The sequence below is a fragment of the Malurus melanocephalus genome, unplaced genomic scaffold, assembly GCF_030028575.1.
Source record: "Malurus melanocephalus ecotype Western Australia unplaced genomic scaffold, MMel_1.1 scaffold_1149, whole genome shotgun sequence".
Classification (NCBI taxonomy): domain Eukaryota; kingdom Metazoa; phylum Chordata; class Aves; order Passeriformes; family Maluridae; genus Malurus; species Malurus melanocephalus.
The window spans coordinates 54,810-81,567 of record NW_026624381.1 but is presented as its reverse complement, the minus strand read 5'-3'; the positions used below and the strand labels follow the sequence as shown (position 1 = coordinate 81,567).

The 26,758-nt window shown below is 59.2% G+C and overlaps 5 protein-coding genes across 6 annotated transcripts in view; 3 read left to right on the top strand and 2 right to left on the bottom strand.

Annotated features, from left to right (window-relative positions):
- Positions 1 to 347: 347 nt before the first annotated feature.
- Positions 348 to 2,401, top strand: LOC130586369 (protein Wnt-11b-like; the record flags this gene model as incomplete). The annotated part of the gene is made up of 2 exons (XM_057387158.1): positions 348 to 675; positions 1,428 to 2,401. Coding segments are annotated over 2 exons (503 nt in total), but the record flags the coding sequence as incomplete, so codon positions are not given.
- A 3,784-nt stretch (positions 2,402 to 6,185) lies between these two features.
- Positions 6,186 to 10,685, top strand: IGBP1 (immunoglobulin binding protein 1). The gene is made up of 6 exons (XM_057387163.1): positions 6,186 to 6,396; positions 6,897 to 7,196; positions 8,334 to 8,529; positions 9,019 to 9,104; positions 9,755 to 9,858; positions 10,183 to 10,685. The coding sequence occupies exons 1-6, from the start codon at positions 6,206 to 6,208 to the stop codon at positions 10,329 to 10,331; spliced, it is 1,026 nt and encodes a 341-aa protein (XP_057243146.1). The 5' UTR covers positions 6,186 to 6,205; the 3' UTR covers positions 10,332 to 10,685.
- Positions 10,686 to 11,723: 1,038 nt separating this feature from the next.
- Positions 11,724 to 16,334, top strand: LOC130586372 (diacylglycerol O-acyltransferase 2-like). The gene is made up of 8 exons (XM_057387162.1): positions 11,724 to 11,849; positions 13,297 to 13,425; positions 13,498 to 13,605; positions 13,832 to 13,902; positions 13,982 to 14,186; positions 14,812 to 14,986; positions 15,078 to 15,280; positions 15,671 to 16,334. Exons 1-8 carry the CDS (start codon positions 11,765 to 11,767, stop codon positions 15,823 to 15,825), a joined length of 1,131 nt encoding a protein of 376 aa, XP_057243145.1. The 5' UTR covers positions 11,724 to 11,764; the 3' UTR covers positions 15,826 to 16,334.
- Positions 16,335 to 17,105: 771 nt separating this feature from the next.
- P2RY4 (pyrimidinergic receptor P2Y4) lies at positions 17,106 to 22,458 on the bottom strand. 2 transcript variants are annotated; one of them, XM_057387160.1, is made up of 2 exons: positions 22,311 to 22,458; positions 17,106 to 18,764 (listed from the first exon to the last, which is right to left on the bottom strand). In XM_057387160.1, exon 2 carries the CDS (start codon positions 18,746 to 18,748, stop codon positions 17,624 to 17,626), a length of 1,125 nt encoding a protein of 374 aa, XP_057243143.1. In that variant the 5' UTR covers positions 18,749 to 18,764; positions 22,311 to 22,458; the 3' UTR covers positions 17,106 to 17,623. The 2 variants fall into 2 exon arrangements, with proteins under 2 accessions (XP_057243143.1, XP_057243144.1); XM_057387161.1 differs by having other exon boundaries at positions 22,319 to 22,458.
- Positions 22,459 to 23,330: 872 nt separating this feature from the next.
- The window catches only part of LOC130586376 (phosphatidylinositol 3,4,5-trisphosphate 5-phosphatase 2-like), an 8,994-nt gene continuing 5,566 nt past the window's right edge, over positions 23,331 to 26,758 (bottom strand). Inside the window, exons 14-25 of the mRNA XM_057387165.1 lie at positions 26,520 to 26,616; positions 26,235 to 26,373; positions 26,058 to 26,157; positions 25,713 to 25,801; positions 25,432 to 25,513; positions 25,243 to 25,332; positions 25,044 to 25,160; positions 24,873 to 24,961; positions 24,628 to 24,715; positions 24,290 to 24,445; positions 24,096 to 24,180; positions 23,331 to 24,018 (exon numbers count right to left, since the gene is read on the bottom strand). Of these exons, the coding sequence (XP_057243148.1) occupies positions 23,466 to 24,018; positions 24,096 to 24,180; positions 24,290 to 24,445; positions 24,628 to 24,715; positions 24,873 to 24,961; positions 25,044 to 25,160; positions 25,243 to 25,332; positions 25,432 to 25,513; positions 25,713 to 25,801; positions 26,058 to 26,157; positions 26,235 to 26,373; positions 26,520 to 26,616 (1,685 nt within the window). The 3' untranslated portion in view covers positions 23,331 to 23,465. The remainder of the gene's footprint in view (positions 24,019 to 24,095; positions 24,181 to 24,289; positions 24,446 to 24,627; positions 24,716 to 24,872; positions 24,962 to 25,043; positions 25,161 to 25,242; positions 25,333 to 25,431; positions 25,514 to 25,712; positions 25,802 to 26,057; positions 26,158 to 26,234; positions 26,374 to 26,519; positions 26,617 to 26,758) is intronic.

The window sequence follows — 26,758 nt, the reverse complement described above, 5'->3', positions numbered from 1 at the left end:
CCCCTCCCCAGGCATCCCACACCCTTCCCCCGGCCAGCTTGAGGTATTCTGACATTTCACACCAGTACTCCMAGTGTTTCTTTCCACCCTCCTCACTGGAACAACCCTGCCCCATTCCAGTTGGGCTCCCCAGCCCATCTGGTCCTTGTTCTTCCATCCCTTGTTCCCCAGGTGAGGTTTGGGAAGCCTCCAGCCCTGCTGCCAGCTCCGGTGGGAAGTTCCCTAAGGATCAGGTTCCTATTAGATGGGATTGGAGCAGGGCTGAGCCCTGATTGCCCTGTTATTTCAGCTCTGAGCTCTTTCATCCCATGGAACATCCCATGGGTGTCCTGGGGAGTCACTCTGAGGGGGAACAATCTCACCTTTTCCCTGTGCTCTGCAGGTGCTCCGTGACTCCCTGGATACCAGGTGTAAATGCCACGGAGTTTCAGGCTCCTGCTCAGTGAGGACCTGCTGGAAGGGGCTGCCAGACCTGGGGGAAATTGCCTCTGACCTCAAATCCAGGTACCTGGCAGCCCTCAGGGTGACCCACCGGCTCGTGGGGCCCAGGAAGCAGCTGATCCCCAAGGAAGGGGATGCCAGGCCTGTGACAGAGATGGATCTGGTTTATCTCATCAACTCTCCCGACTATTGCACCCCAAACCCCCAGCTGGGCTCTCTGGGGACACAGGACAGGTAAGAAGAGCTCAGCCTTTGATTCCAGGAGTGCCTGTACTGCTGGTTTGAGTGTCCCAGGGAACTGGTGTGCATGGGCTGGGGTGAGCTTACAGCAGAGCCCTGAATCCTCAAATCCCTGAATCCCCAAATCCCTGAATCCCAGAATCCCTGCCTTGTGAGACCCTACCTGCAGTGCTGGGTCTGGGTTTGAGGCCCCCAACACAAGGCAGACATGGACTTGTTGGGACAAATCCAGAGGAGGACGTGGAGCTGCTCCGAGGGGAGCCACTCTGCCCCTCTCTGATAGAGAGAGTTGGGGGTGCTCACCTGGAGAAGAGAAGGCTCCAGGGAGACTCCAGAGCCCCTTCCCGTACCTAAAGGGGCTCCAAGAGAGCTGAAGAGGGACTGGGGACAAGGGATGGAGGGACAGGACAAGGGGGAATGGCATTAAAGGGAGAGAGGTTGATTTAGATGGGATATTGGGAAGGAATTCTTCCCTGTGAGGGTGGGGAGGCCCTGGCACAGGGTGCCCAGAGAAGCTGTGGCTGCTCCTGGATCCCTGGGAGTGCCCAAGGCCAGGCTGGACAGGGTTTGGAGAACCCTGGGATAGGAGAAAATGTCCCTGCTCATGGCAGGAAGTGGCACTGGATGATCTTTAGGGTCCCTTCCAACCCAACCCTTCCACGATTCCATGATCCTGCTGCCTCCTGCTCTGGGCACACCAGCTCTGGGAGAGCCCAGGGTCCCCAGGTTGCCACCTCTGTCCCCAGGCCGTGCAACAGGAACTCCGTGGGCAGTGACAGCTGTGACCTGCTGTGCTGTGGCCGTGGCTACAACACCTACACGGAGGAGGTGCAGGAGCGCTGCCACTGCCGCTACCGCTGGTGCTGCTCCGTGGTGTGCAGGCGCTGCCGGCGCAGCCTGGACAGACACGTCTGCAAATGAGGAGCAGAGTTTGTCCAGGCATGGCTGGACAGCGGGAGCCCATCCCAAGGGATGCTCCCAGCAAGGAGGAGGCTGTGCAGGAAGCCTGGCCTCGCATGGAAAACTCAAACTGAGGGATTTGGGGAATCCAGTCCCTTCCAGCCCAGAGCTCTGGTCAGTGGTCAGCCCTCTGCCTCCAGCTGGGAAAAGCCACTGATCATTGCACAAGTTCCTTTCTCCAGGGGAATGGGGACCCTGGGCTGCCATTGTGCCTTTGCAGGAGGATTCTGACAGCAGGAGTGATGGATGGGAGGGGGTAGAGTTATCCACAGGGAGAAGGTTGCAGGGATGGAAAGCTGCTACGGGTGAGGGGGTCATGGGCAGCTCCTTTGGGAATGGGATTCTGCTGGGTGTTCCTCCTCAGGGGAAAACCCTGCTCCAGTGGCATTTGCAGCATCCCAAGGGAGATGCATGGAGATGGTGCTGATGAGGGCAGAGACACCAGGGACAGGAGAGGGCCTGGGGGCTGCCAAAACTGGGCAAAAACACACCTCAGCCATGGCATCACTGTAGCTTCTGTCCTCGTTTTGGAGGTGGGAGCCCACTCAACACATGGAATCTTCATGGTTTGTCCTTCCTGCCCCTTCTTTTGGCCCACTGACACCTTCAGCCCATTCCTTCCACCCCTCGGGACCAGGTGTGTTGGAATTCTGGCCTGGAGAGGGGGACACAATTACAGGGCCTTGGGGAAGCAAGAAAGAACCTTTAGTCTCTGTAGTCCCTGTATTCTGGTGTGTGTGTTTAAAATAAACATGTTATAACTCCCTGTGCCTTGTTTTCTACGACAATCTTTTCTTCATCTCCCTCCCAGCTGCTCCTGAAGAAGGAGAGGCTGAAAGGAAAGCCCGGACCCCATAAAGCCCACCACTTTTCCTTACATGTAGCTGAGCACCAGCTCGCTTTTAACTCTTTCTGCTTCTCACAGGCTCAGATTTGCCTTAAATTACAGACCCCTGCAAGCCTCAGCTCCAGTTTTATCCCCTGCTTCCTCAGGTCTCCAGCTGCCTGGGAACTGGCTGCCTGGGATTCAGGGCTGGTGCTGGAAAGTGCAGCAGTCCAGAGTTATTTTCTGATCCTTGGGAATGTGGGCTGGGCTAGCCAAGGTTGTGTGTGAACAGCAAGGGGTTGGGAGCCAGGGATGAGGGCTCCCACATTTCCCTTAGAGCAGAATCTGTCCAAATCCTTGGATGGGATGAGATTCCTGCTTGTGCAGCCTCTGGAGAGAAAGGGTGAGTCCAAAGGTGCTGGAGAGACTCCAGGAGGACAGGTAAATGGGATGGGAATCCTCCAGGGTGGATTCCTGCCTGGAGGCTCCAGCAGCTCCGCTTTATTTTTGGTTCCCATTGATTGGAGTTGGCCGCGCTCAGCCCGAGCCCAGCTGGACGATTACTCATCTCCACATCCATTCCATCATTTTTAACGGTCTCTGCTGGCTCACGGAATCAATTCACGAGCTTTCCTTGTAAAACATCCCCTCCCCTTAATGTGCTCCAGGTTTCTGTGCGAGCAGGGAAGGATTGGGGGGTGACTCGAGAGGATCCCGAGTTCGGGGAGCGCCAGGAGTGAGTTACCCCTGGTTATCAGCTGTTAATGTGCCATTGACAGACTCTGCCTGCTGCCACCTCCCTTCCCGGAGCGCCTGGAAAACCGCGGCTGCCCAAGGACAAAAGTTGTCTCGAGTTTTCCTTTTAAAATGCAATTAGGGGTCAGTGCCCGGCATTCCTCAGAAAAAGGAGTTTCAGCTGCAAAACAGCCACAGTTTCTGTGTCCGGAGGGATGCAGGTATTTAATTAGCATTGCTTCAATGCCTTTTCTCCATCCCAGATCACAGGGAGGTGACATCGGGAGGGGCTGCGAACTCCGAGCATTGCAAAACGAGCTGGTGAGAGGGAAAAAAAAACCCCAAAAAACCAAAACGGGAAGGATCTTGTGGAGTGAGAACTCCAGCCAGGAGGGTGGGAAATGTGATTTGCATTTGGTAACTACAAACACACATCGCCTGGGGGAGAGGAGAGGAGCCACAATAGCAAGGAATGCCCAGGGGAGCTGTCGGAATCCCTCCTAGAGAGGTCCCGTTGGAATTTCTGCCTGGGAAAAGGCAGGGTCAAGTGCTGAATATGCAGAACCCACCCCTCCTCTCCCTCCTTGACTCCAAGCCCGACAGGGAAGAGCTGGGAAAAGGCTGGAGGGGTCACCCTGCAGCCGGGAAACGGGAAAGCGCTGGAATTAGCTGGAGAGTGCAAAGGGTCAGGCTGGCAGGGGGTGACAGCTCGGTGACAACGCTCTCGGTGGGAGCTGCGGGAATCCGGACCCACACCTGGAATTAGCGGGGATGTGAGACCTGCAGGGCTGGCAGCATCTCCCAGGAACAGGGGGCCAGGGGATGCAGCGGGAATTTTTAAAGGGATTTAGGTTTTAAGGGAGTAATGTCAGCGTGAACGCGATTATTTGTTGCTGGTCAAACTTGTGCAGCAAAGTCAGTTATTTTCATGGATTCTTTTGATTTTGCTGTTAAAACACTGACTTATTTATTTTTATTTCCTTATTCATTGCGGGACTCTGCGTAACTCATTCCAGGAGAACAATCTGAGCAAGGGCAACAACCTGTGGGTAATTAACTATTGATATTTTGGGATATTTCTTCTGCACAGCCCAGGATTGCAGCTCCCACTGGAATGTGGGTCAGGACCTGCACCTGGTTTTTTCTTTGTGCTGCTCACAGGGCTGAGCCAGAAGGAGGAGAAAAGCCATTCTGGGGCTCAGCTGTGGATCAACATCTCACAGAATCGGGAAATCCTGGAATTATTTGGGTTGGAGGGACCTTAAATCTCATCCAGTTCCACCCCCTGGTACGGGTAGGGAACCTCCCATGAGCCCAGGTTGCTCCAAGCCCCGTCCATATTGCGCTTCTGGGAATATTTGGGGGATGTTGCTGTGACCTTTGGGATGGTTGGTCCGTGCCCCATCACACCACGCGACACACACATGAGTAAGGGCCGGTATTTAAGGAAAAACCCTTCCCTCTCTGTTCTCCTTTATTCCCGGGGTGTTCAGCAGCATCGTGGTGCTCTGAGGATGACAAACAAAGACAGGGATTGTCCGTGTGGGGATCTTCAGCCGAGGGACAGGGACAAACAGGGTGAGTAAGAGCCATAAGACCTCAGGGGGAACCAGTGGCAGCCTGAGGGATTTTGGGTGTCACTGGAAGGTCAGGTCTGGCAGGGGTTGTGGGGGGTTCAGAGGGGGAGCAGCTCTCCATCCCTTGGGATCATGGAATCCTGGGATGGTTTGGGGACTTTAAAGCCCATCTTGTTCCGTTCCCTGCCATGGGCAGGGTCACCTTCCCCTATCCCAGGGTGCTCTAAGCCCTGTCCAACCTGGCCTTGGACACTCCCAGGGATGGGGCAGCCACAGCTTCTCTGGGAATTCCATTCCAGAGCCTCCCCAGCCTCACATGGAAGGATTTACCTTCTCCCAGGCTGGGCACACATTCCAGAGGGGAGGGAGCCTCCAGACTCTCTCCTCCACAGGGCAGACACTGAGGTGGCCCTGAACACTCTGGAGTTCATCCCATCAGCCCAGACTTGGAGCCAGACAGGTTCTGAGCACCCACAGCACTCCTGGGGCTCCGTGAATAATGATTTATTGCACAATCTGGCACAGGCATGAAGGAAACAAACAGAATAAATTGTAAACTGAGTCATCTTCAAAGGCTGAATTACTCAGGAGTAATGATCAGTAGTAGAGTTACTACATCCATACTTTGCTGACAGCCAGGTCACTCACCTGTGTTTCTAAGGGAAATAACCTGTTCCTAAAAGCATAGATTTAACCCTAACCTGCCTGAGGCTGGTTGAATTTTAGATATTCTAGGAGTGACATGAATTAAAAAGAAAGGAGAAAGATGCATGTCCCATCTGTACTGTAGAAAGAATAGAGAAGAGAATGGGAAGGTGCTGTGCTGAAACAAATAAATTGATGTTTATTGACATCCAGAACTTCACTGTCAAGGATCCCCACTGTGTACCCCTTTTATGCAGGGAGGAAATGGATGTTGTCTTCCAATTTATCCAATTATCCTCATTTTTCCCCAGTTCCCCAGACTCCATCACAGCGCTCCCTGCCAGGACCTGTGCAGGCCGGTGCGCCAGGCAGGACCTGGCAGGGAAAAGTGTGGGCGCACTGGGGGTCTGTGAGTGCCCCCGGCCCCGCCGAGCCGCGCTTGCCCGCTGTGCCCACCCGCCGCGGGGTTCCGGGGACTCCACGGCCGCGGGGCTATCACGGCACCCACCGGGGCCATCACAGCACCCACCGGGGCCGCTGCCCCTCAGCCTGCCCTCACCAACATGGCGGTGCCGGCGGTGCCGGTGCCCTCCCCGAGACGGCGCCCGTTGTTGCCATAGCAGCGACCTCCTCAAGATGGCACCCAGTGTCAGTTACGGTGACCTTCCCCAGATGGCGCCGCATGCTGTGGCTATGGCAATGACCTCCCCAAGATGGCGGTCGGGGCGGGTACGGTCGCTCCGGAACGCGCCGGAAGTGGCGGTGGAGCCGTTCCCGGCCCATGATGGCGGAGGCGGGCGCGGACGGCCCCCGGCTGGCGGAGCTGCTGGCGTTGGGACGGCGGCTCTGGGACGAGCTGGAGGCCAGCACCGAGCCGTCCTCCGGAGCCCCGGCCGTGCAGGAGAAGGTGCGGCAGGCGCTGGACGCGCTGCGGCGGGCGGCGGCCATGGTGGCGCAGCTGGAGCTGTTCAGGTGAGCGCTGGGGACTCGTCGGAGGGGGACAGGAAGGGTCCCCGGGCAGGGCAGAGGTGGAGCGAGAACGGGACAGAATCTCGGAATCACTGGGGTTGGAAAAGATCCCCAACACCATCGAGTCCAACTTGTGACTGATCCAACCCAGAGTACTGAGTGTCACGTCCAGGCATTCCTTGGACACCTCTAGGAATGGGCACTCCAAACCTCCCTGGGCATCCCCTTCCAATGCCTGATCACCCCTTCCGTGGAGAAAATCCTTCTGCTGTCCAACCTGAATCTCCCCTCGCTCTTGCCCTGTCCCTGTTCCCTGGGAGCAGAGCCCGACCCCTCGGCTGCCCTCTCCTGTCAGGGAATTGTGCAGAACCACAAGGTCCCCCCAGAGCCTAATTTTCTCCAGGCTGAGCCCCTCCAGCTCCCTCAGCCGCCCCTCACAAGATGACTCCAACCCCTTTCCCATCCCATTCCTTTTCCCGGACTCCCCGGTCTCTCCCTTACAGTGAGAATGAAGAACTGGAGGAAGTCGCCTCGGCCGATCTGAAATTTATGCTGCTGCCGGCACTGCTGGGTGCCCTGACGCTGAAACAGGTGGACCTGAGCAGGAGAATGGAGCACCTGGAGACCGCCCGGGAGCATTTCCTGCGCTTCCTCAAGCTCTGCAGGAACTACGGGCTGGGATCTTTCCAGCTGCCCCCCAGCACCTCCAGCGAGGAGGGAGCTGGGGCCCCCCCGACCCCCCGCGACCCTGCCCAGCCCAACCTGATGGCCATGGCCATGAGCAGGACAGCCAAAATTGAAAGGTGGGCTCTGTGTGCACTGGGAAGGGCTTTGGGAGTGAGTCTGGGAGGAGCAGGAGGCTCAGGCAGTGCAGGGTTGGACAGGGAAGAGCTTCCCTGGGCATTGGAATGGTTTGATTATAAAATGCTCATTTGAAGAGGTGCAGCCCATTATGTAGTGGGTTGGGCTGGGGTGGGGCATTTGTGTCTCCAGTTTTTGGTCTCTGAGAAAAAACTGCTCAAAAACTTATAATTAGCTCTTTAATAACCTTATCATTAGTTCTTTAATCATTGCTGACCGCATAAAAACTTCCAAACTGGAAGTTTCCTACTACTGGGCTCATTAGAGTTTGAAAAAGAGGTGCTTTGGTTGGGATTTTGGCCACTGAGTTACTCGTTGTAGCAGGACTAAAAGGCCCACATTAGGCTGGACCTGCTTAAATTGGATAGAAAACCAGAGAGCAAAATATGAATTATATTCTAATTGGGAAAGGTTTCTATTTTAGAGTTACTCTTTTATGCTCCTTGTCCTCTCAGCTCCCAAAAATTTCTTGGTTCTTATTGCTCATTGTTCAGGTGACAAAAACTGAGGGAAGGGGGAACACAAGGATTTCATTTGGAAGTGTTTTATAGGAGTAGCTTCCCCTTTAATAACTAATTCCTGAGAAAGTAAAAATAAATTTACCATGGAAGATTATTATATAGGGAGTTTTTCCCTTTAATAACTAATTCCTGAATAGGTCAAAAACTCCAAAAAGCCAAAATTATATTTAAAAAAACACCTGCACACCCAAAACCACCTGAGATAGAAGCTGGAAAAGTGTTTTATTCTGTTTGTGTGACATGGAATGAACTCAAACCAGTTGAGTTTCTCAGTCCTACTTTCTCCAGGAGCCTGATGTTTCCAGCCTTTCTTATTTTACCAGGAAGGCTTCATAATTTCCAAGAATTCCTCAATGTTTAGGAAAAGAATAAAATCGAATTTAATTTCATCTGACACCTGCTTTTAACAGACAGGAGAAGCTGAAATTCCAACAGGAACCAGCACAACCTGCATGAAATTGTGCTGAACCTCTTAGAAAGGGTGGTAAAGACAACCAGGGCTGGGCTGGGCTGGAGAAAAATAATTCCATGATCTGATTTTTGCTGTGTTTGAGCCAGATACAAACAGAAGAAGGAGCTGGAGAACAAATTGGCCTCCATGAGCAGCTCTGTGGAGAGCGGGACAGCAGATGAGGAGCAGATCCGGGAGTTTTACATCCTCCAGATCCAGAAATGGATCGGCACCAGCCTGGAGGAGATTGACAGCATCGACCAGGAGCTGGTGATCCTCAGGAGCAGGGATGCAGCCCGGCAGGTGAGGAGCTGTCCTGGGATCTGGGTGCTGTGGGATGGGCATGGGGGGGTGAATCCCAGAGGAATTCATTGGCAGAGTTGGGGTTTTATTCTGTGTTTTCCCGGTTAGAATTGAGCTTGGTCACAGCATGAGCTGATGGGGTTTGCTTCATTCTGAATTCTGAGTTTTGTGTGGGCTCTGCTGCCTCGCATTGCTAGCAATCCCAGCCTGTGGAATGCTGAAGTTTGGAATATCAGAGCTGAGCTGGGCTGTGCAAAAGCTTTTCCTGGGTTCTGCAGATCCCAAATTCTGCAGAACACTTGAATTTGGAAATTAGAGATGCCCCAGGATAGACAATCCAGGGGCATCCACTGATGCCCTAGTGGACATCCACTGATTTGACAGCTGAGATGTTGTTCCTCTACAAGATTTTGAATAACTTTGGAGTGGAAAAAAGAGGGGGAATCCTCATCCCCACAACTCCTTGGTGACTGTTGTTTGCATCCCCAGGCTTCAGCAGGAGCCCACGGCCCTTCCCGGCCAGCCAGAGCTCCAATGAAACCCTTCATCCTCACCCGGGATGCTGCTCAGGCCAGGTAGGGATTGGGATTATCCAACCACACTTAGGGGCAGGGCTCTCATGTCAGGCCTAAATATTCCATCAGGTGCAGAWATCCCGGTGGTGCCTTCGTGTCTGYACCTGAGTTTGTGGCACCCTGAAATCCTTGCAGGAATTTTACCACCTGGTGAAATTCTGAAGCACAAAATGGGATAGGAACCAGATTTCCTGTCATGCTTGGGACACGATTTGTACTGAGCTTTTCTTGCATCTGCTTCAGTTCCCAGGGGTGTCCTAGGGACACATTCCCTATCCCAGGTTGCTCCAAGGCCTGGCCTTGGACACTTCCAGGGATGGGGCAGCCACAGCTTCTCTGGGCAGCCTGTGCCAGTATTTTACCACTCTCCCAGGGAAGAATTCCTTCCCAATACCCCATCTAACTCTGCCCTCTGGCAGTGGGGAGCCATTCCCCGTCATTCCTGCCACTCCAGGCACTATCCCATCTTCCCCTCAGSCATGGGAAGATCATAACTGGGTCACCCCAAAACCTTCCTCGAGCCCTCCTTGTGTCATCCTTATATCCTTAGCACAGATTGAATCATGGAACAGCCCTGTGCGTTCTGCCTGTTTCCTGCTCATTCCAGGGGGTTTCATTGCCTGTTTTTGGCTGGTTTTGTCCCACTGCAGGGTTTTTGGAGCTGGCTATCCCGGGCTGCCCACCATGACTGTGGATGACTGGTACGAGCAGCGCCGGAGGCAGGGAGTTGTGTCCGCCCCACAAAGGGCTTCAGGTATGGAACAGAGATAGGAACAGGGGATTTGGGAAGCCTCTTGAGGGAGTGGGTGAACAGGAATGTGTGCAGGSTATGGAACAGGCCTGACTATGGAAGAATCCAAGCTTTATTAGGAAAACAGCTGGGTTTGTGCTTGGTGTGTCCAAGGCCAGGTTGGATGGGGCTTGGAATAACCTGRGATAATGGAAGGTGGCACTGGATGGGCTTTAAGATCCCTTCCAGCCCTGCCCATTCCATGATTCTCACTCCTGCTGTTTGGCAAGCCCAGCTCCCAGCAGGGCTTTGAAGAACTTGGATCTCCTCCCTGTCCCTCCCCTCCAGCAGGTGCAGTTGATGAGGAATTGCAGAAACAGCAGCAGGAGAAAAAGGAGGAGGAGGATGATGAGGAAGCTCTTCAGAGAGCTCGGAACTGGGATGACTGGAAGGACACACACCCCCGGGGCTACGGCAACAGGCACAACATGGGCTGAWGCTCTGGCTGCCAGCAGGAGATCCTGGGAGAACAACCTGGAGAGGGAGGAGGGAATACAATGTACATAGATGGAGCAGCCAGGAATTCCCTGGGAGCCTTGGATCGCAGGAGAACACGTGCCCCCTGGCTTTGGTTGGCATTCCATGTCAGACTGGGGGTGCTCATTGTTTTGGGGGTGCCCCAGAGCTCTGAGGGGCAGCTCCATGAGGGTCAAGCTCCCTCTGCCCTCCCAGGYGGAGGCAGCCTCCAAGGGGAGCTCCATGGATTTGGAAACTGCTCTTTGCCTTGTGGGTGGATGTATTTATTTTTTTTTTCCTCTCTATTTTAAGCAAAATAAACTCTCTTTGTGTTGCCTGGTTCTTGCTGTGAAATYCCCTTGCTATTCATCCCAGACTTTTCCAGAGGGTGAATCCCAGACCCTCTTGTAATATATTACACGTATTATGTATTATATATATTATATATATGGGAATATAATATATATGGGATTCCAAATACTGGGGTGGAAAAGCAAAGCACGGCTGGCACTTGGTGTCACCTCCATGGTGCTTCCTTATCCTGGGACAGTGGGACTCTGAAATGGTTTTGGGGTTTTCCTTCCCAATAGCAGGATTTGGGCACAGCTGGGCTGCAGGAGAGCTGTTTTCCATGCAGCAATCCCTGTCCTTGGAAATGGTCCACATCCAGGAAACCTGCAGGGAATGTGGTCCTTTCTCTCAGCTACTGAGTCCCTACAATTCACGAGAGGGGTTTGTGGGTTCCAAATCTCCCAGGAAACATTTCTTACTTTGCCACTACAATCCTGCAGGTGTGTTCACCCCGTTCCTACACGGGCAGTTCCTAGGAGCACCTCTGGAGAGCTGGATCCTGAGAAGTAGCTTCAGGGCTTTATTCCCTGTGGATTCTCACYGTTCCTTGGGCTGTTGGCCTGAAGCCATACCTCAGTGCTGACTCTGTGCTGCTCCTTTTGCCCTTTCTTGTCATTTTTTCCCCCAATCCTCTCCGGACAGTGGTCCAGGCTTCCTGGGCAAGAGGCAGAGTGCTCATCCCAGGGCTGGAAGAGGTGGGAATGCTGTGGTGGCTGTGGAGCTTTGGGATGACACTTTTGGGTGGCTCTGGGGCTGTCACATGGCAGTGTTTGGGACATACCCCCAGCATGGACGGTACCATTCCCAGGGGAATGCAGCAGGACCTTTTCCAGTGGAATTCAGCCCCTGCCAGCACCAGCAGTGGGGATTTTCCAAGGAGCAGCAACCGCCCGTCATGGCAGCAGCTCTTCACCCTCCCTGTGACCCTTCCAGGGACCACCAGCTCCTCTGTGTGCTCCTAATCCCAGCTGGAGCAGGTCCCCTCCCCTCGGCAGGGCCTCTGTCCCTCGCGTCACCTGGTTAAAGCCTCTGGATACACAACCCAACGCCCTCTGATTGCCAAATGCACTTTTCCACCCACCCACGGCACCACGGAGCTCCTGCCGCCATGAAAACCATCATTGCAGCCTACTCCAAAAATCTCAGTGGTAAGAGATTCCCAAAACGGGTGGGGATGGTTTCTGATTCTCCAGCAAGGTGAGGAGCTGGTGGTTGCTTGGGGGTGCTGAGGAGAAAGGGGGTGTTGGGARCGATTTGGGGATAACTYCCCAGGAAAACACACAGTYGCTCCACAGGGATGGGATTTSAGGYGACATCTGGGAATGYTACMCACAAGATGCTCCTACAAATTCCAWATGTTGCRTTTGTGTAGGCTCCTGTTGCTGTGGACAGGGCTGGCAGCAAAGCCCTGGGGTGTTCTCTGTTGTCTGTGGTCTGGACATTGATGGAGTTTGTGGAATGAGAGCTGGGAAAAGGATGTTAAAAAGCAACTGCTTGGTGGGCACAAGTTTGCTGGGAAGAGCTCTGTGTCTTCCCTGGGGAAAAGAAGGGAGTGTGTTCTGCAGGGGGCTGGGATTTAGGATGTGTGGGATAGGTGGAAGAGATCGCTCAGAGCCCAGCACGCTGCACGAGAGAAAGGGACAAAAATTCCCCACTGCAAAAGTSCCCCAGACTGGGGGCCAGAGATGGCTCCAGTGTTTATCTCACTTGTCCCATTCCGGGTTTGGATTGAGCTGGGAAGAACTGAACTGATTGAGCTTCCTGATCCAGGGGCTGGTAGTTCTTCTCTGACCCGAGGATCCCTGGCTTGGGGAGCCACCGGGACAGGGCTGCTCCTGTGTCCCCCTGATCATCTTTCTGGCCAGCATGCAGATTTTGGGGCTGTTTTCCCAAGAAAACAAGGCTCTTGTGACTCTGGGGTGGCTCTCTGGGGTGGTCTCKGCATGGGGGACCTTTGGCCAGGAGCGCTGCGCTGGCAGGCCCGGCACCTCGGGCCCGTTTCGGGGAGCAGGGATGGGGCCGTGCCTGGAGTTTGGATCCTGGCTCCCAGCCGGGGAGGTTAATGGTTCACCAAGGTCGGCTGGAGGGAAGGGGTGGCRGGGGGAGCGGAGTGGCTGCGCTGCCGGCGTGTCCCTGTGGGGACAGAGCGGGATGGCCACCCCCAGCCACCCTGGCTCGGCCTTGCTGCTGGCCTTGGCATTTGCTGGGGGTGGTGCCTTCCTGCTGTGCCAGTGGAGCAAATCCCAAATCTCCTGTGAACCCGAGCACCCCAAGGAGGGCACAGGAATGGTCCTTTGGAGMTGGGCATGGAGCGGGATGTGCTGCTGCTCTCGGCCCCGCTGGTGCATGGGGCTTTGGGGTTTGGGGGAGCTCAGGTGCTCCCTGCTCTGGGGACAGCCCTGATTGYCCAGGGCCACCTCCTGGCATGGTGCACAGCTCCCTGGGGATCAGCATCCCCATCCCATCCCATTCCTCCTCCCTCGACTGCTCATCCCTCCCATCCCACCTCCCGCCCGCAGCCCTGGGTGCTCCCCGGTGGCCCAGCCCGTGTAGGAGCCGCGCTATTCTAGGGTGACCGCATCCCCCTCCCCGCAGGCAGCCGGGCCAGCATCCAGACTGCCCTGAGGACGCTGCTAGCCGTGCCCTGGCCCTCGCAGCGCGATGTGCGCTCCGTGCTCCAGMTCCTGGCCGTGCTGCAGTGGGTGCTCAGCTTTCTGCTGCTGGGTGAGTGAGTAGGGGGCTGCGGGGGGCCCGAGGGGGCCGCACACCCGCTGACCCCCTGCCCGGCTCCCGCAGGAACTGTCAGCCTCCTGCTCCTCATCTACCTGCTCTTCACCAGCCTCTGGCTCATTCCCGTGCTCTACCTGGCCTGGATCATCTGTGACTGGGACACACCGGAGAAAGGTGAGGTGGCCGGGTCCCCACTTCCCCCAGCTGTGCAGCAAAATGGGGGGCGGGGTCCCCCTTTCTCCAGGTCCCTCCCAACAACACATCCCCCCTGCTCCTCCCTCCGCTCCCACATCATCAGCACCGCGGTGGGAAGAGGGATGCAGCAGGTCCGTGCGGAGATTTCCGTGGATCCTGCTGCCCTCCGGGGTGGGCTGGGCATCATCTCCCGTGGGCTTTGCAGGTGGCAGGAGGCTGCCGTGCCTGCGGCGATGGACCGTGTGGAAGCACTTTCGGGATTATTTCCCGGTGAAGGTACGGCGCCGGGACGGGCTGGAACCACCCAAAAAGAGGTGCCACCGTCAGGTCGCCGTGACCCGTTTTGTCCCCGCAGCTGGTGAAGACACACGACCTGTCCCCCAGCCACAACTACATCATCGGCTCCCACCCGCACGGCATCCTCTGCGTCGGCGCCTTCTGCAACTTCATCACGGGCTCCACGGGCTTCGAGGAGCTGTTCCCGGGCATCCGCTCCTTCCTCACCACGCTGGCCGGAAACTTTCGCCTGCCCGTGTTCCGGGAATACCTGATGAGTGGGGGTGAGCGGTGCCTGCCCTGCCCAGCCCTGCTGGGGCTGCCCCCAGCCCTTGCCCGCCCCGCTGCTGCCCGGCTGTGCCCGCAGTGCCCCGGGCAGAGGGGCCCTGATCCCTCTGAGGGAACACGGGAGCGATGCGCTGTCCCTCTGAGGAGTGACGGTGCTCCCTGGGGCACGCAGGGCAGGGATGGTGCCTTTCCTGCGCCCTGCTTCAGCTGCACCACACCTCGCACCCTGCCCGCACCTTTCCTGAACTCCACCTTCACCCTGCCCGCACCTTTCCTGAACTCCACCTTCACCCTGCCCGCACCTTCCCTGAACTCCACCTTCACCCTGCCCGCACCTTCCCTGAACTCCACCTTCACCCTGCCCGCACCTTCCCTGAACTCCACCTTCACCGTACCCGCACCTTGTCTCCACCCTGCCCGCACCCTGCCTGTCCCTTGTCCCCGCCCTGCCCTCGCCGCTGTCCCCCGCACCTTTCCCAGCCCTGCCCGCAGCAGAGGGAGCCCTTGCGCTGTCCTTGCCCCGGTCCCTCCAGGTGCCATCACTCGGGGTGTCCCTCGGGGATCCCTGTCGGGTCTCCGGGCACTGCAGTGTCACAKCCCCGGTGCTCCGTCCCGCCGCAGGGCTGTGCCCGGTGACCCGCCGCGCCATCGSGTACCTGCTGTCCCAGAAGGGCACCGGCAACGCGGTGGCCATCGTCATCGGCGGCGCGGCCGAGTCGCTGTCCTGCCGGCCCGGYGTCACCACGCTCATCCTCAAGAACCGCAAGGGCTTCGTCCGCATGGCCCTGCGGCACGGGTGGGTCACGGTTGGGTCACCAGCACGGCCACCCCCGGCGRTCCTGGGGGTCCCCAGCACCCCGTCACCACTCACCGTGTCCCCTCCGCAGGGCTTTCCTCGTCCCATCCTTCTCCTTTGGGGAGAACGACCTTTTCCGCCAGGTGGTGTTTGAGGAGGGCAGCTGGATGAGGAGCATCCAGCGGCGCTTCCAGAAGATGATGGGCTTCGCTCCCTGCCTGTTCTACGGCCGAGGCCTCACCTCCAGCCAGTCCCGCGGCTTCCTGCCCTACTCCAGACCCATCACCACCGTGGGTGAGCGGCGGGACCCAGGGTGGGGGTACAGGGGACACCCCACGGTGGGTGGTGATGAAAGGCACCTCCTGGGTTGTGTCCCCACCAAGCTGAGTGTGTCCCCACAATCCTGACCCCATCCCCTGCTGGCAGTGGGGGAGCCAGTGGCAGTGCCCGCGGTGGGGGTACAGGGGACACCCCACAGTGGATAGTGCTAGAAGGCACCTCCTGTGTTGTGTCCCCACCAAGCTGAGTGTGTCCCTACAATCCTTACCCCGTTCCCTGCCGGCAGTGGGGGAGCCAGTGGCAGTGCCCGCGGTGGGGGTACAGGGGACACCCCACAGTGGATGGTGCTAGAAGGCACCTCCCAGGTTGTGTCCCCACCATCCTGACCCCGTTTCCTGCCGGCAGTGGGGGAGCCGGTGGCGGTGCCCAGGGTGGAGAACCCCAGCCGGGAGCTGGTGGATCGGTACCACGAGCTCTACATCCGAGCCCTCCTCAAGCTCTTCAACGAGAACAAGACCAAGTATGGGCTGTCGGAGTCAGACGAGCTGCACATCCTCTGAGTGTCACCGGCGCCGGCCACCGCCTGGCTCAGGAGGGCTCTTGCAGGGGGATTTCAGCCAGCCTGGCATGAGGGACATGCRGGGGACAGTCCCCACTCCAGCCCTCTGCTCCTCTGACTGAGCAGGAGGTGGGAGGAGAGGGGGAAGCGAGGGGGAGATTGGGGAAGGCTCCCCCTTGCAAGGGGTTTGGAGGGGCTGTGGGTGACACAGCTGTCCCCTGCAGGGGCTGGTGTGGGGCTGGGGCCAGCAATGGGCACGGTCCCCCTGGGATAACCAGGTCACCACAAGCTGAGGGAGGGGGTGTCATGGGAGGAGGGATTGACATGGGGTCTTTGGGGTGTCATCCTGATGGCAAGTGGGACCAGCCTGGGGGGACAGCCCACCCTGGGGTGGAAGGGGGTCACTCTTGGACTTGGGGACATGTGGAAATGGCCTGAGCCAGGACTATGTGGCCTTGGTGGAGCCTTTCCTGCCACCTCCATACCCAATACAGGTTTCCAACCTCCCTACTCCTGTCTGTGTGTGTTCYGGAGGTTGGGATTGGCAGCGCTGTGTCCGTACCCTTGCACTGCCCATGTGGGTGTCCCTGTCACCCAGTGTGTCCCCTCCCTGGCAATCCCATCTCCAGCTGRGGCTGTGCTTGGCAGAGCCCTCACACAGCTCAGGGGCAGCTCCCAGATGCAGCTGGACCATTTTGGATATAATGGGAGGCGAGGGACAGCCCTTACTGGTTTAACTGGGCTCAGGAGGGAATTCTCCTGCTCTCTGCTCTCGGCTCAGTGGTGAGTGAGGGGCTSTCTGGTGGGATGGGGATGTGGGGCTGGGATCACCATCCCTGGGGCCCTCTCCTTCCCCTGACCAGCTCCTGTGGGATGTGGCTGTGTGTGACCAGTGCTGTGACTGGGTGGTGACACCCCAATGATGCTCCTGGTGCCCCTTTCTTAGGCATGAACTGGCAGGGAGCAATGGGAACRGCCACTCCTGGGGCCCCCTGTGTGGGGACAGCCCTGTCCCTGTCCCGTTCCTGCCAGGCTGGTGTGGGAGAGTCAACAGCACTGATATCAATCTCAGAGCACTGCTCTGCGCAGGCACTTGGTCAAACAACAGGGCTGGGTAAACATTTGAGGAGCAAACACCCATAAAGGGAAATTCCCAAGAACCTTCCCGTCACCACAGGAGCTCCGGCTCATCCCTCCGGACCTACCCCAGTGGATTTTCTCTGGGGTGGRGGTGAGTGTCTTGTCTGTCTTCTCTCTGCTGCAGGGAGAAACAGGCCTGAGTGTAGAGAGGGGAAGGGRCTTTATTGGGGGTGATGGGCAGAGAGCACCCCAAGCCATGTCCCTCCCCCTCTGCCMAGGCCAGCACTGTGACAGGGACATCTCTGAGAACCTGCCTGGCATGGGCTCTGGCCCCAGGTTCAGTCTGGTCCCTGCATGTCACCGTTGAGTCACTGGGAAGAGCTGTGCCTGCCTGGGGAGGCACCAGTGTCCCTTCTCTTCAGTCACTTGTCAGTCCCATGTGTCCCCAGGATGGGAAACACCAGCCTGCTGCCCCGAAATATCCTCCTCAGTGTCTTTCCCATTCCCATGAGTGCCTGGCGACCCTCCTGCCCTGACCAGCACAAGCACCCTCCTCCCAYTGGCATCCCAGGGCAGGGCTGGGACAAGCCCGTGGCCTCCAGCCCTCAGCCCTGCAGGGCTGGGCAGGGACAGCTCAGGTCAGGGCACCTGGGAGTGTCCACACAGAGCCCTGAGGGGCAGCAGCTCCTGGAGCCCAGGGCTGAGCTTATGGAACCTGCTCAGCAGCCAGCCCCGCYCCGCGCGGTCCCCGTCCCTCGGGTGACGCTGGCGATGTGGCTGCCGTCCGTGACGGTGTCTGTGAAGGGTGACACCAGGGCCAGGTCCAGGGTGGGCACGGGCCGGAGGCGCTGGGCAGCCCCCCGGCGCAGCCGCCCCCGGTACTTGTCCCCGGCCATGAAGTAGAGGATGGGGTCGAGGCAGCTGTTGATGCTGGCCAGGGGCCGCGTGATCTTGTAGGTGAAGTTGATGATGTTGAGGGTCCGGCAGTCAGCCTGGAAGTAGCGGGAGGTGTARTAGAGGGTGCGGGTGATGTGGAAGGGCACGAAGCAGATGGCGAAGACGAYGAGCACCACGATGATCATCTTGATGGAGCGCCTCTTGTAGGAGGGCATSCGGAGGCCGGGGCTGGAGAAGCTGGACTTGCAGAGCCGCTTGGCCATCAGGCAGTAGCACAGGACGATGACCAGGAAGGGCACCCCGAAGAGCAGGGTCATGACGGAGGAGCTGTAGTGCACGTAGTGGTCGAACTCCTCGGGCCTGGTGGTGTCGTGGCACAGGGTGATGTTGCCCTTGGAGCTGGTGGTGACGAAGATGAGGTTGGGGATGAGGCAGATGGTGACCACGAGCCAGGCGGCCACGCAGATGATGCGGGCGTGCTTGGTCTTCACCCACTTGAGGGAGCGGATGGGGTGGCAGATGCCCATGTAGCGGTGCACGCTGATGCACGTGAGGAACAGGATGCTGCTGTAGAGGTTGGCGTAGAAGAGGAACCTCACGATCTTGCACAGCCCCGTCCCAAAGGGCCAATTGTTCCGGTCGGCGTAGTAATAGACCAGCGTGGGCAGGGACAGCACGTAGAGCGTGTCCGACAGAGCCAGGTTGACCATGTAGGTGGTGGTGGCGTTCCAGGGCCTCATCCTGGAGATGAACACCCACAGGGCCCAGGAGTTGAGGGGCAGCCCCACCACGAAGACGATGCCGTAGGAGACGGGCAGCAGGATGAACTTGAACTCCTCGTTGAAGACGCACTTGGCCTCGGGCGCTGTCGTGGTGTTCCCTCCCGGCCACGGAGATGGTGTCGGTGTCCACGGGGCAAGTGGGAACGTCCTCACTGGAGTGGCCATGTTCTGCCAGCCAGACCTAGGGAGCAGTTCAGAAAAGCACATCAGTCACTGCTCCCGACCATTGTCAGGCACAAAGCGTGGACAGGAGCCAAAGCTGCCAGATTTTCTCCCCCTCCAGGAGCTCCAGCCACTTTGATGGTTCTCTGGYTTTTCTCAGCTCGCGCGTTCGGGTTTTGTGGGGAGCCCGGGGCGGGGACAGCTCGGCAAAGCCTCCCCTCTGCAGCCCCTGCACTGACAGGCATTAAACACTCATTAATCACTCATTAATCATCCCTTTGAGGCAGTGCAGGGACATGCCGCGCAGAGCCAGGAGGGTGCMGGGGACAGAGTCCCCACTCCGGGGACAGAGCCCCACGAATGGTGAAACCAATGACCAATGAACAGCYGAACAATGAGACCTTGATGAGCACCAGCAGCCCCCGGGCCGCGGCCAGCACAGCCTCTTGGAAGCTGCCTCAGCCTAATTGGCACCATCCTGACAATGCCGCTGCTCCCCGAGGGCTCCTTGGGACAAGAAAGGCGGCAGAAGAAAGGATTGTCTGGGGGCATGCTGCAGCCCAGAGAAATCCTRGGGGGGCTGTTAAAGGAGCCTTTGGGAGAGATGTCCCCGGACAGCGAGGAGCCGCCGGCTGCAGGGTGTTCTCCATCGGGGAGGGATGAGCTGAGCCCCGTGGAGAGGAGCTGCTGAGCAAAGTCCCAGCTTGAGGCAGAGCGAGTTCACAAGGCAGGCAGGACAGTCCCTCCTGCACGGTGTTAGGATCAAAGGCTGGGATCTGTGTCCTCCTGGGAAATCGGCCTGAGGACAAGGTGTCAAAGTTCAGAGGGAAAAGGGAGCTTCTGCCACCACCATGGTGTCCAGCAAAGGACCGGTGAGGGCTGCCTGTGCCTTGACCTCTCCACACCCTGCACCATCCCTGGTGAAACGATTCCTTCAATGGAGGATGGATGTTTGGATGAGTAACCTGGGAGCAGGAGCTGCTGTGCTGCTGCTGGAGATGAGCGTGTAGCCAAAACCGTATTTGATGGAGAGAATGCTGGAGCATCTCCAGTTCCTTTTGTCCAGAGCTCACTCAGGAGGTGATGGGTGGAAGAGGGCTCAGGGATGCCTGTTAGCTGGAACTGRTGCTACGAGGAGGAAGGACACATCCTCTCTGGTTCCTTCATCCCTTGGCTCCCTCATCATCCCCCTTCTGATTCCGTGGGCTGTGAAGATGTGCAGGCTGCTCCCGGYAGGAGTGTCCTGTAGGGTGTGTCCATGGGATCATCCCTGCCACGCCCTGCCTGGACAGACACCCAGGGTTGACAGAGATGCTCATAAATGACTCAGCAGGCAGATGGGACAGCGGGGCCAGGCCCCTCCAGCCGCACTCCCGGGGCTCTGTTTGAGTTGCGGGCTGAGCTCCGGGCCCACATCCAACACCCTGCGGCTCCTGGCCCGCCACAGCTCCCGCCTTTATTGCAGGGACGAGTTCAGAGAGCAACAGGCAGGTCCTGATCAAACATTAACAKTGAGGAGAACTTGGTTTGTTTTCGCAGAACCAGGAGGGAAAGCAGGTGGTAGGAAAACCTCAGCTTGAAAGAGGTGCCAGTGGTGGTCCTGGCCCCAYAGCCATGTGTCCCCAAGCTGCTGAGGACACGAGGGACCAGCAGATTTGGTTTCATCTTCCAGCCTCTAARTGCAAGGGAGCACAAAGCCTTGAGCCTGACCAGAGCGGAGCTGCTGCAGGTTCAGATTCCAAAATCAGWGTCGATGACATAGTCCACCAAACAATTAAGATATGGGGAAGACAGCAGATAAAAATGAATAATCAAGTGTGAGAAATACACAAGGAAAAATCCTAAACAGTTGTGGAGTGCTGAACTGCTCAGAGGAGAGCACGGGRACCCAGCTTCTGGCAGCACAGTCAGCAGCAGGATTTAACCATTCCCAAGCACATTCCTTTGAGGATAACCACCGAAAAACACAAATGCAGAAGATGACATTTGGCAAGTTATATCCCCACAGGGTTCCTGCTTTCTCAGTCACAACCAAAGTCAGTGGTTGAAATTATTGAATCCCATCAGTCCACCAGCCTGAGGATACATCACCACCAGCCCCATTCCCATTCTTTGCTGACATTCCGAGCAAAACTGCCTTTGGCTGTGGGCTTTTGAAGAGGAATCAAGGTGTAAGCCGAGAGTCAGGACTGACTGTTGGAGCAGGAGATGGAAGGCACTGCAGGGGAAGAATGGTGGAGCAGGGGGATGGAAGGTGCTGCAGGAAGAGGACTTGGAGCAGGGGAGGTGATGCCCACTCCTGTTCTGCCCATTTTGTGGATGCACAAGGAATGCTGGGGTGGCAGGCACATGTCCCAGGGATGGTGCCCCTCGTGTTCCCCAGGAAACAGAGAGAGGTCCTGGAAAACACAGCAATAGCCAGGGGCCAGCAGGAAGGGGGAGGGACCAGCCTTGGGGCCACACGCTGGGGGCACGTGATGCCCTTGGCCACAGGAATGGCAGCTTTTCCCTGGCTCCTGGTCCTGCAGATGTGCCCGGCCAGGACTGGCCTTTGGCCCCGCTGGCAGCACCGTTCCCTGTGGGATCTGTGGGATCCCCCAGCCATGGGGTTTTGTGGAGGTGTTGGAAAGGCACTGATGAGCAGGACAACACCARAGCAGACTGTGCCACGGAGCCAAAGTCCTGCCAAAGTGGGACAGGATGGGAATTGTGGTGCTGGGGATGATGGAGCAGCAGGCAGGAGCTCGGAGAGGGCAGGCAAGAGCAGATTTTGGAGCAGCTGCCAAGGGATGGGTGAGCCTGGGACCGGCTGCTGCTGGAGCACGGGAAAAACAGGGCTTTTCTCCTCTCCTAAGCCCTTGGAAATTGCAAAACAAGGGGAAATTATGCAAAACATCCTGCAGAAGGACCCTTGTCCCTAATCGCCACGTGGTTGGTGCAGCCAAAGCCCCGGCACAAGGGGATGTGACCTAATTCCAATCCTTCCCTTCCCTGGAAGAGCAGCCAAGGCACGCTCTGCCGGGACACCTCCCCGGGGACACCAGTGAGGTCGGGYGTTTCCCTCGCTGTCCACCCCATCCTCTGGCCTGAGGTGACCCTGGGCATGGTGGGGGTGAGGGTTCCCTTCCACCCTTGGCCGGGCTGTCCCTGTCCCCCCCTCGCTGGGAATGGGCAGGAGCCCACGGTGTCAGTGACAGCACCAGGGCAGAATCTCACCGTGAGGAGACAGAGATTTGGGGGATGCAGRGGAGGGTGAAGGGAGAGGAGGGGGCYACACTGGGAAGGATGAAGGCTCTCSGTGACAGAGGAAAGAGGTGGCATGTTAAGGAGSAGGATGTACGGAGGGATTTGGGGATGGTGGAGGGATGGTGAGGACTGGTTGACCCCCACCCCGCACCCACCCAGCCCTGCAGGTCCCAGCTCTGCCCTTCGCCCCCGGAGCCCTGTTGGGACTGCGTGACCATGGCAGGGCTGTCCCGGCTGTCACCAAACAGGGGCTGTCCCGGCTGTCACCAAACAGGGGCTGTCCCRGCTGTCACCAAASAGGTGACAGGTCCCGGCTCACCTGCACACCTGGGCGGCTCTCAGGAGTGGGGCCCCCACGGGGAGCTCCTGTTCCCCACGCGGAACGGGGCCATGCCGGGGGGCTGCGGGCAGCCCTGGCCGTGCCCTGCCGTGCCGAGTGTGCCCGCTCCCGCTTCCCGCGGCCGGGAGCAAAGTGCCCGGGGAAGGCAGGGCTGGAGGCGGGCSGAGGCGGAGGCAGGAGCTGCCGCAGGGCTCGGCCCCACTGTGCTCCCATCCCTCTCCTGCCCTCGCAGGTTTTGGGCCACCTGCAGCCCCGGGATATGGGGCATGCTGGCCTCTCCCATGAGGTCACAGCCCTTTCCCCAGGAGAACCACGCCCCCTCAACCACGAGGGCACAGCCCCTCATCCTTGGGCACCGTGTCCCTCTGCCCATGGCGACCACATCCCTCCACGCACGGGGACCACGGTCACTCGCCCACAAGGTCCATAATCCCTCATCCGTGGGTTGTGTCCCTCTGCCCACGGGGACCACGGCCCCTCACTCGTGGGGATAATCATCCCTCACCCACGAGGGTCATAGCCCCCATCCCTTGAGCCCCTGGCCCCTTTCCCGCCCCAGGGCAGCCCCCTTGCCCCTCTGGGTCCCGCAGTGCCCGCTGGCCCCCAGCCCTGCAGGGCAATCCTCAGGACAAAGGTGGCCACTGCCACCTTGAGGCCAGTCCGGGCATCGTGTCCCCAGCACCGGGGCCACCTCGCGTGGCGGACAGCCGCGACACTGCCGGGTGACTTTGGGGAGGTGYCCCGCTCCCTGTGCCGGGCAGAGCGGGCGGGTCACGGGCTGTGACAYCCGTCAGTTTTGCGATGGGCAAGGGCAGCCTCCAGGCTTGGGGCGTGCAGGATTCCCGTGGAGCAGGGGAAGCCCGGGGCAATGCCCTGGAGCATCCAGCACGCCGGGAGCCGGTGTCTTCCCCCCCTGACTCGATTCCTTCCCTCGCGGCCCTCGCACAGAACCAGATGTGCAAACACGCACCCGGTCCCTGACGCTTTATTCTGGCCGGTGACAGCAAAGGGAATCCCGTCGGGAACCAGCGCAGCAGCCTCGGGGGCTGTCCTGAAGGGAAAATCCTGATGGAACACCGTCCGAGCCGGGCTGGAGGGAGCACAGGGTGGGCACAGGATGGGCACAGGATGTCGCTACATCCTGGCAGGCTGCGGCTCGGCTGGCGGAGGGGGCTGAGCCTCCAGCTCCGAACCCCCCGGCGCTCCCCATTTCCCCGGYGGCCTCGGCACCTCCCGGCAGGGCCGCGGCGGCGGCTGCAGGGCGTGGTGGCTCTGGCGCAGTGGCACCTCCTGCCTGTCCCCCCTGCACTGCGGTGACACCTGGTCCGGCTGGCTCGGGTGGGTGGCCACACACAGCGAGCAGTCGCCCAGCGCCGCCGTGTCCCTCGTCAGGATGGCCGATTTGGGTCTCTTGTGGTGGCCCCCGCGGGGCGGGCTGCGTGGGTGCCCAGGGGATGGGCTCGGTGGCCCACAGCGGGGCCGGCCACCCCGCGGCTCCTCCTCGGAGGACAACGGCACACGCGGCCCAGGGGGGCTCCAGCGCCGCTGACCCCCGGCCGGACCCTCTGCGGGCTTGGTGGGGGCTTCTCCGGGGRCCGGGACCCGCGCGTTGGGGACACCCTCGAAGATGAAGTAAGCGGGGTTGGTGTAGCCCGCGGTCGGCTCCGGGAGGCTGCGGGGGCGGCTCCTGCGGAGCACGGAGAGGAAAAGGTTCAGCATCCCTTGGCCGTGGGGCTCCGGCAGGGCTGAGCCCACCCGGGGTACCTGAGGCGCTGCGGGGCTGGCTTGGGGCACATCGGGGTGTCTGCCGCCGGCTCGGCATCCTCCTCCTCCTCGAAGCTGATCCACTCTGCAAAGGCACCGAGGTCTGGCCTCACCCCAGGGCCCGGAGCCAGGGGGGCGATGCTGCCCAAGGTGTCCCAGGGCACAGGGAGGGGGCTGCGGGACGCCGCCGTTACCGTAGAGCCTCTCGCGGGTGCCGCACCGGCCCCGGGGGACCCGGACCCGCATCCAGCCGCGCACGGAGCCCGTCTCCTCCCCGCGGTGGAACAGGAAGGTCTCGAACTGCTGGGCCGTGGTGCCGATGGCTGACCTCAGGGCGAGGCAGCACTCACCTGCGGGCACAGCGTCAGCTCCGGGGCGCGGGGGGCACGGGAACCCCCCGTGTGGGGCGGCACCCGGAGCAGGGTGTGTGCCGAGCTCCAGCTGCCAAACCTCACACCCAGCCGCCTGTTTGTTACCTGGGGGGCTGCGCTTGGCACCCCCRCGCCTCCGTGGTGCCACCATCCCCACGTACCGTAGGACTCGCAGCTCTCCACGCCCTTGATGCTGAGGAGCAGGTGCTGGTCCCCCAGGTACTCCAGGTCGGGCAGGATGGGGTGCAGCTGTGCACAGAGAGGGGGTGCTCAGGGGAGCTGCTGCAGGGTGGGGAGCATAGGGTGGCTCTGCGCTGGGGGGTGGCGGCAGCTCCAGCCCCCCTTGGGGTTCAGGGTATAGAGGAATGGGGAAGAGGAGGGATGAGGATGCTCCAGGGCGGCGCACCACAGGCAGATGCTTGGAGGACCAGCTCAGCTTGAGGAATCCAGGGATGTCACAGTTCTGGAGGGTGTTCTCCCCGCTCCGCTGCATCTCTGTGCAGGACAGAGGGGGCCACAGCTCCAGCCAGGCCGGCTCAGCCCCACAGCCACCCCCAGCACCCGGGCACCCCCTCACCCTCCAGGCAGTAGGAGTGGAACTCGATGTAGCACTTGCTGCGGCTCGTGGTTTTCAGGATCACCTCGATGCTCTCCCACTCGATGCAGGCCAGCGCCTCGGGGCTGGARCCAGGAGCTGCGGGCAGGTCCTGCCAGCTCAGAGCGTGCTGGGGCTCACCCCAAACCGGGCCCAGGGGGTGACAGACCCCAGCCCTTACCCTCCTTGGGCACGAACTGCGACGTCACTCCCACCTCGAAGGTGGCAAAGACGGGCGAGTGGTCRCTGGTCACGATGTCATCGGTGCAGCCTGTGTGGCAGGAGAGGCAGCTGGGGACAGTCCCAAAGCCCCGGTGTCCTGGGCAGTGCTGGCCACCCCCTGCTGCTCTGTCCCCAGGGTCTCACTCACCGTAGGTGTTACAGACCACGTGGGTCTCAGGGTGTGACTTCCACAGGATGCGGTCACACCACGAGGGGACATTGATCCGCATCTAGAAAGGGGGAAAGCGACTGGTTCTCGACAGTGGCCTCTCGAGTCTGGCTCCCCCAGCCCAGAAGAGCATCCCAGCACCCCAAAAASTGAGTTTTCTCCTCCCATTTTGGGAGGGAACAGGCTAATGGAACTGTGGCACCCTGCTGTCCCTGTCCCCAGAGATGTCCTCCTTGGACAGGGAAGCTCCTGGAACTCACCCCSGTGGGTTTGGACTTCTGCCACACGTAGGTATCCCGGGTGCCCCGCTCGTAGCGGTACGTGGGTGGGAAGGAGATGTCCCCTTCACCTGGAATCAAGACACTCAGGTGGCATGGGGGTCCCTGCCTGTCCCCATGGGGTGTYCTGGTCCCTTCAGGAGGCTCACGCTGATGGAGCCACCCCTGACGTGGCACACACCCAAAGCTCAGGCTCTGAGCACTTTGTGCAGGGCTGTGCCAGGACAGGGGACCCCCGAGGTGGCTGGAGGTGACACAGGGGAGGCTGTGGGGTCCCTGGTGCCATTGTCTCAGCAGGAGGAGCAGCGCCCTTGTCCCCACACTCACTGAACCGCAGGAACACCTTGTTCTTCTCCCGCTCCAGGTTAAGCTGGTCGAGAGCCAGGAGGGTTTGAAACTCCTTCTTGACTACATGGGTGAGGATGTCCTGTACCAGAAGAAGGGACAGTGACCCCAGGGCTCCTCTCCCCCCCTGTCCCCAGCGTGGCCCCTGTGGGGTCCCACCTGCACGTCCATGTCCAGGCGGTAGTTGAGGTCCCCGAACCAGAAGAGGTGGGTGAAGCGCAGGGTGAGGTCGAAGCCCCCCAGACGTTTGTCCCCCAGGGCCAGGGAGTGCAGGATGTCACTGTAGTTCTGGTTACGCCTGTGGAGGGGGATGGCAGCACTGTGTGAGCCACTCTGGGGACACCTCACCCTGCTGGGGACAGGGGCAGCCCCACAGCCACTCAGGGCTCCCCTGAGACACCCACCTGCCCCGGGGCAGCCCCATCCTCCCCGTCCCTGTGTCACCTGTGGGTCTTCTCGCTGCCTGAGGCCAGGTGGCAGTTGACAAAGCCAAAGGAGGTCCCGTTGAAAAGGAAGGASACGCCCACAGCTCCCTTGTTCCCTGCAGGGATGTACCACCACTGAGCTCTGGGGGAGCCCAGAGGTCCTGTCCTGGCCCTCAGGGTGTCCCCTCCCTCGGGGTCATCTCCTGCCCCATCCCATCCCATCCCGTCCCGTCCCGTCCCGTCCCGTCCCATCCCATC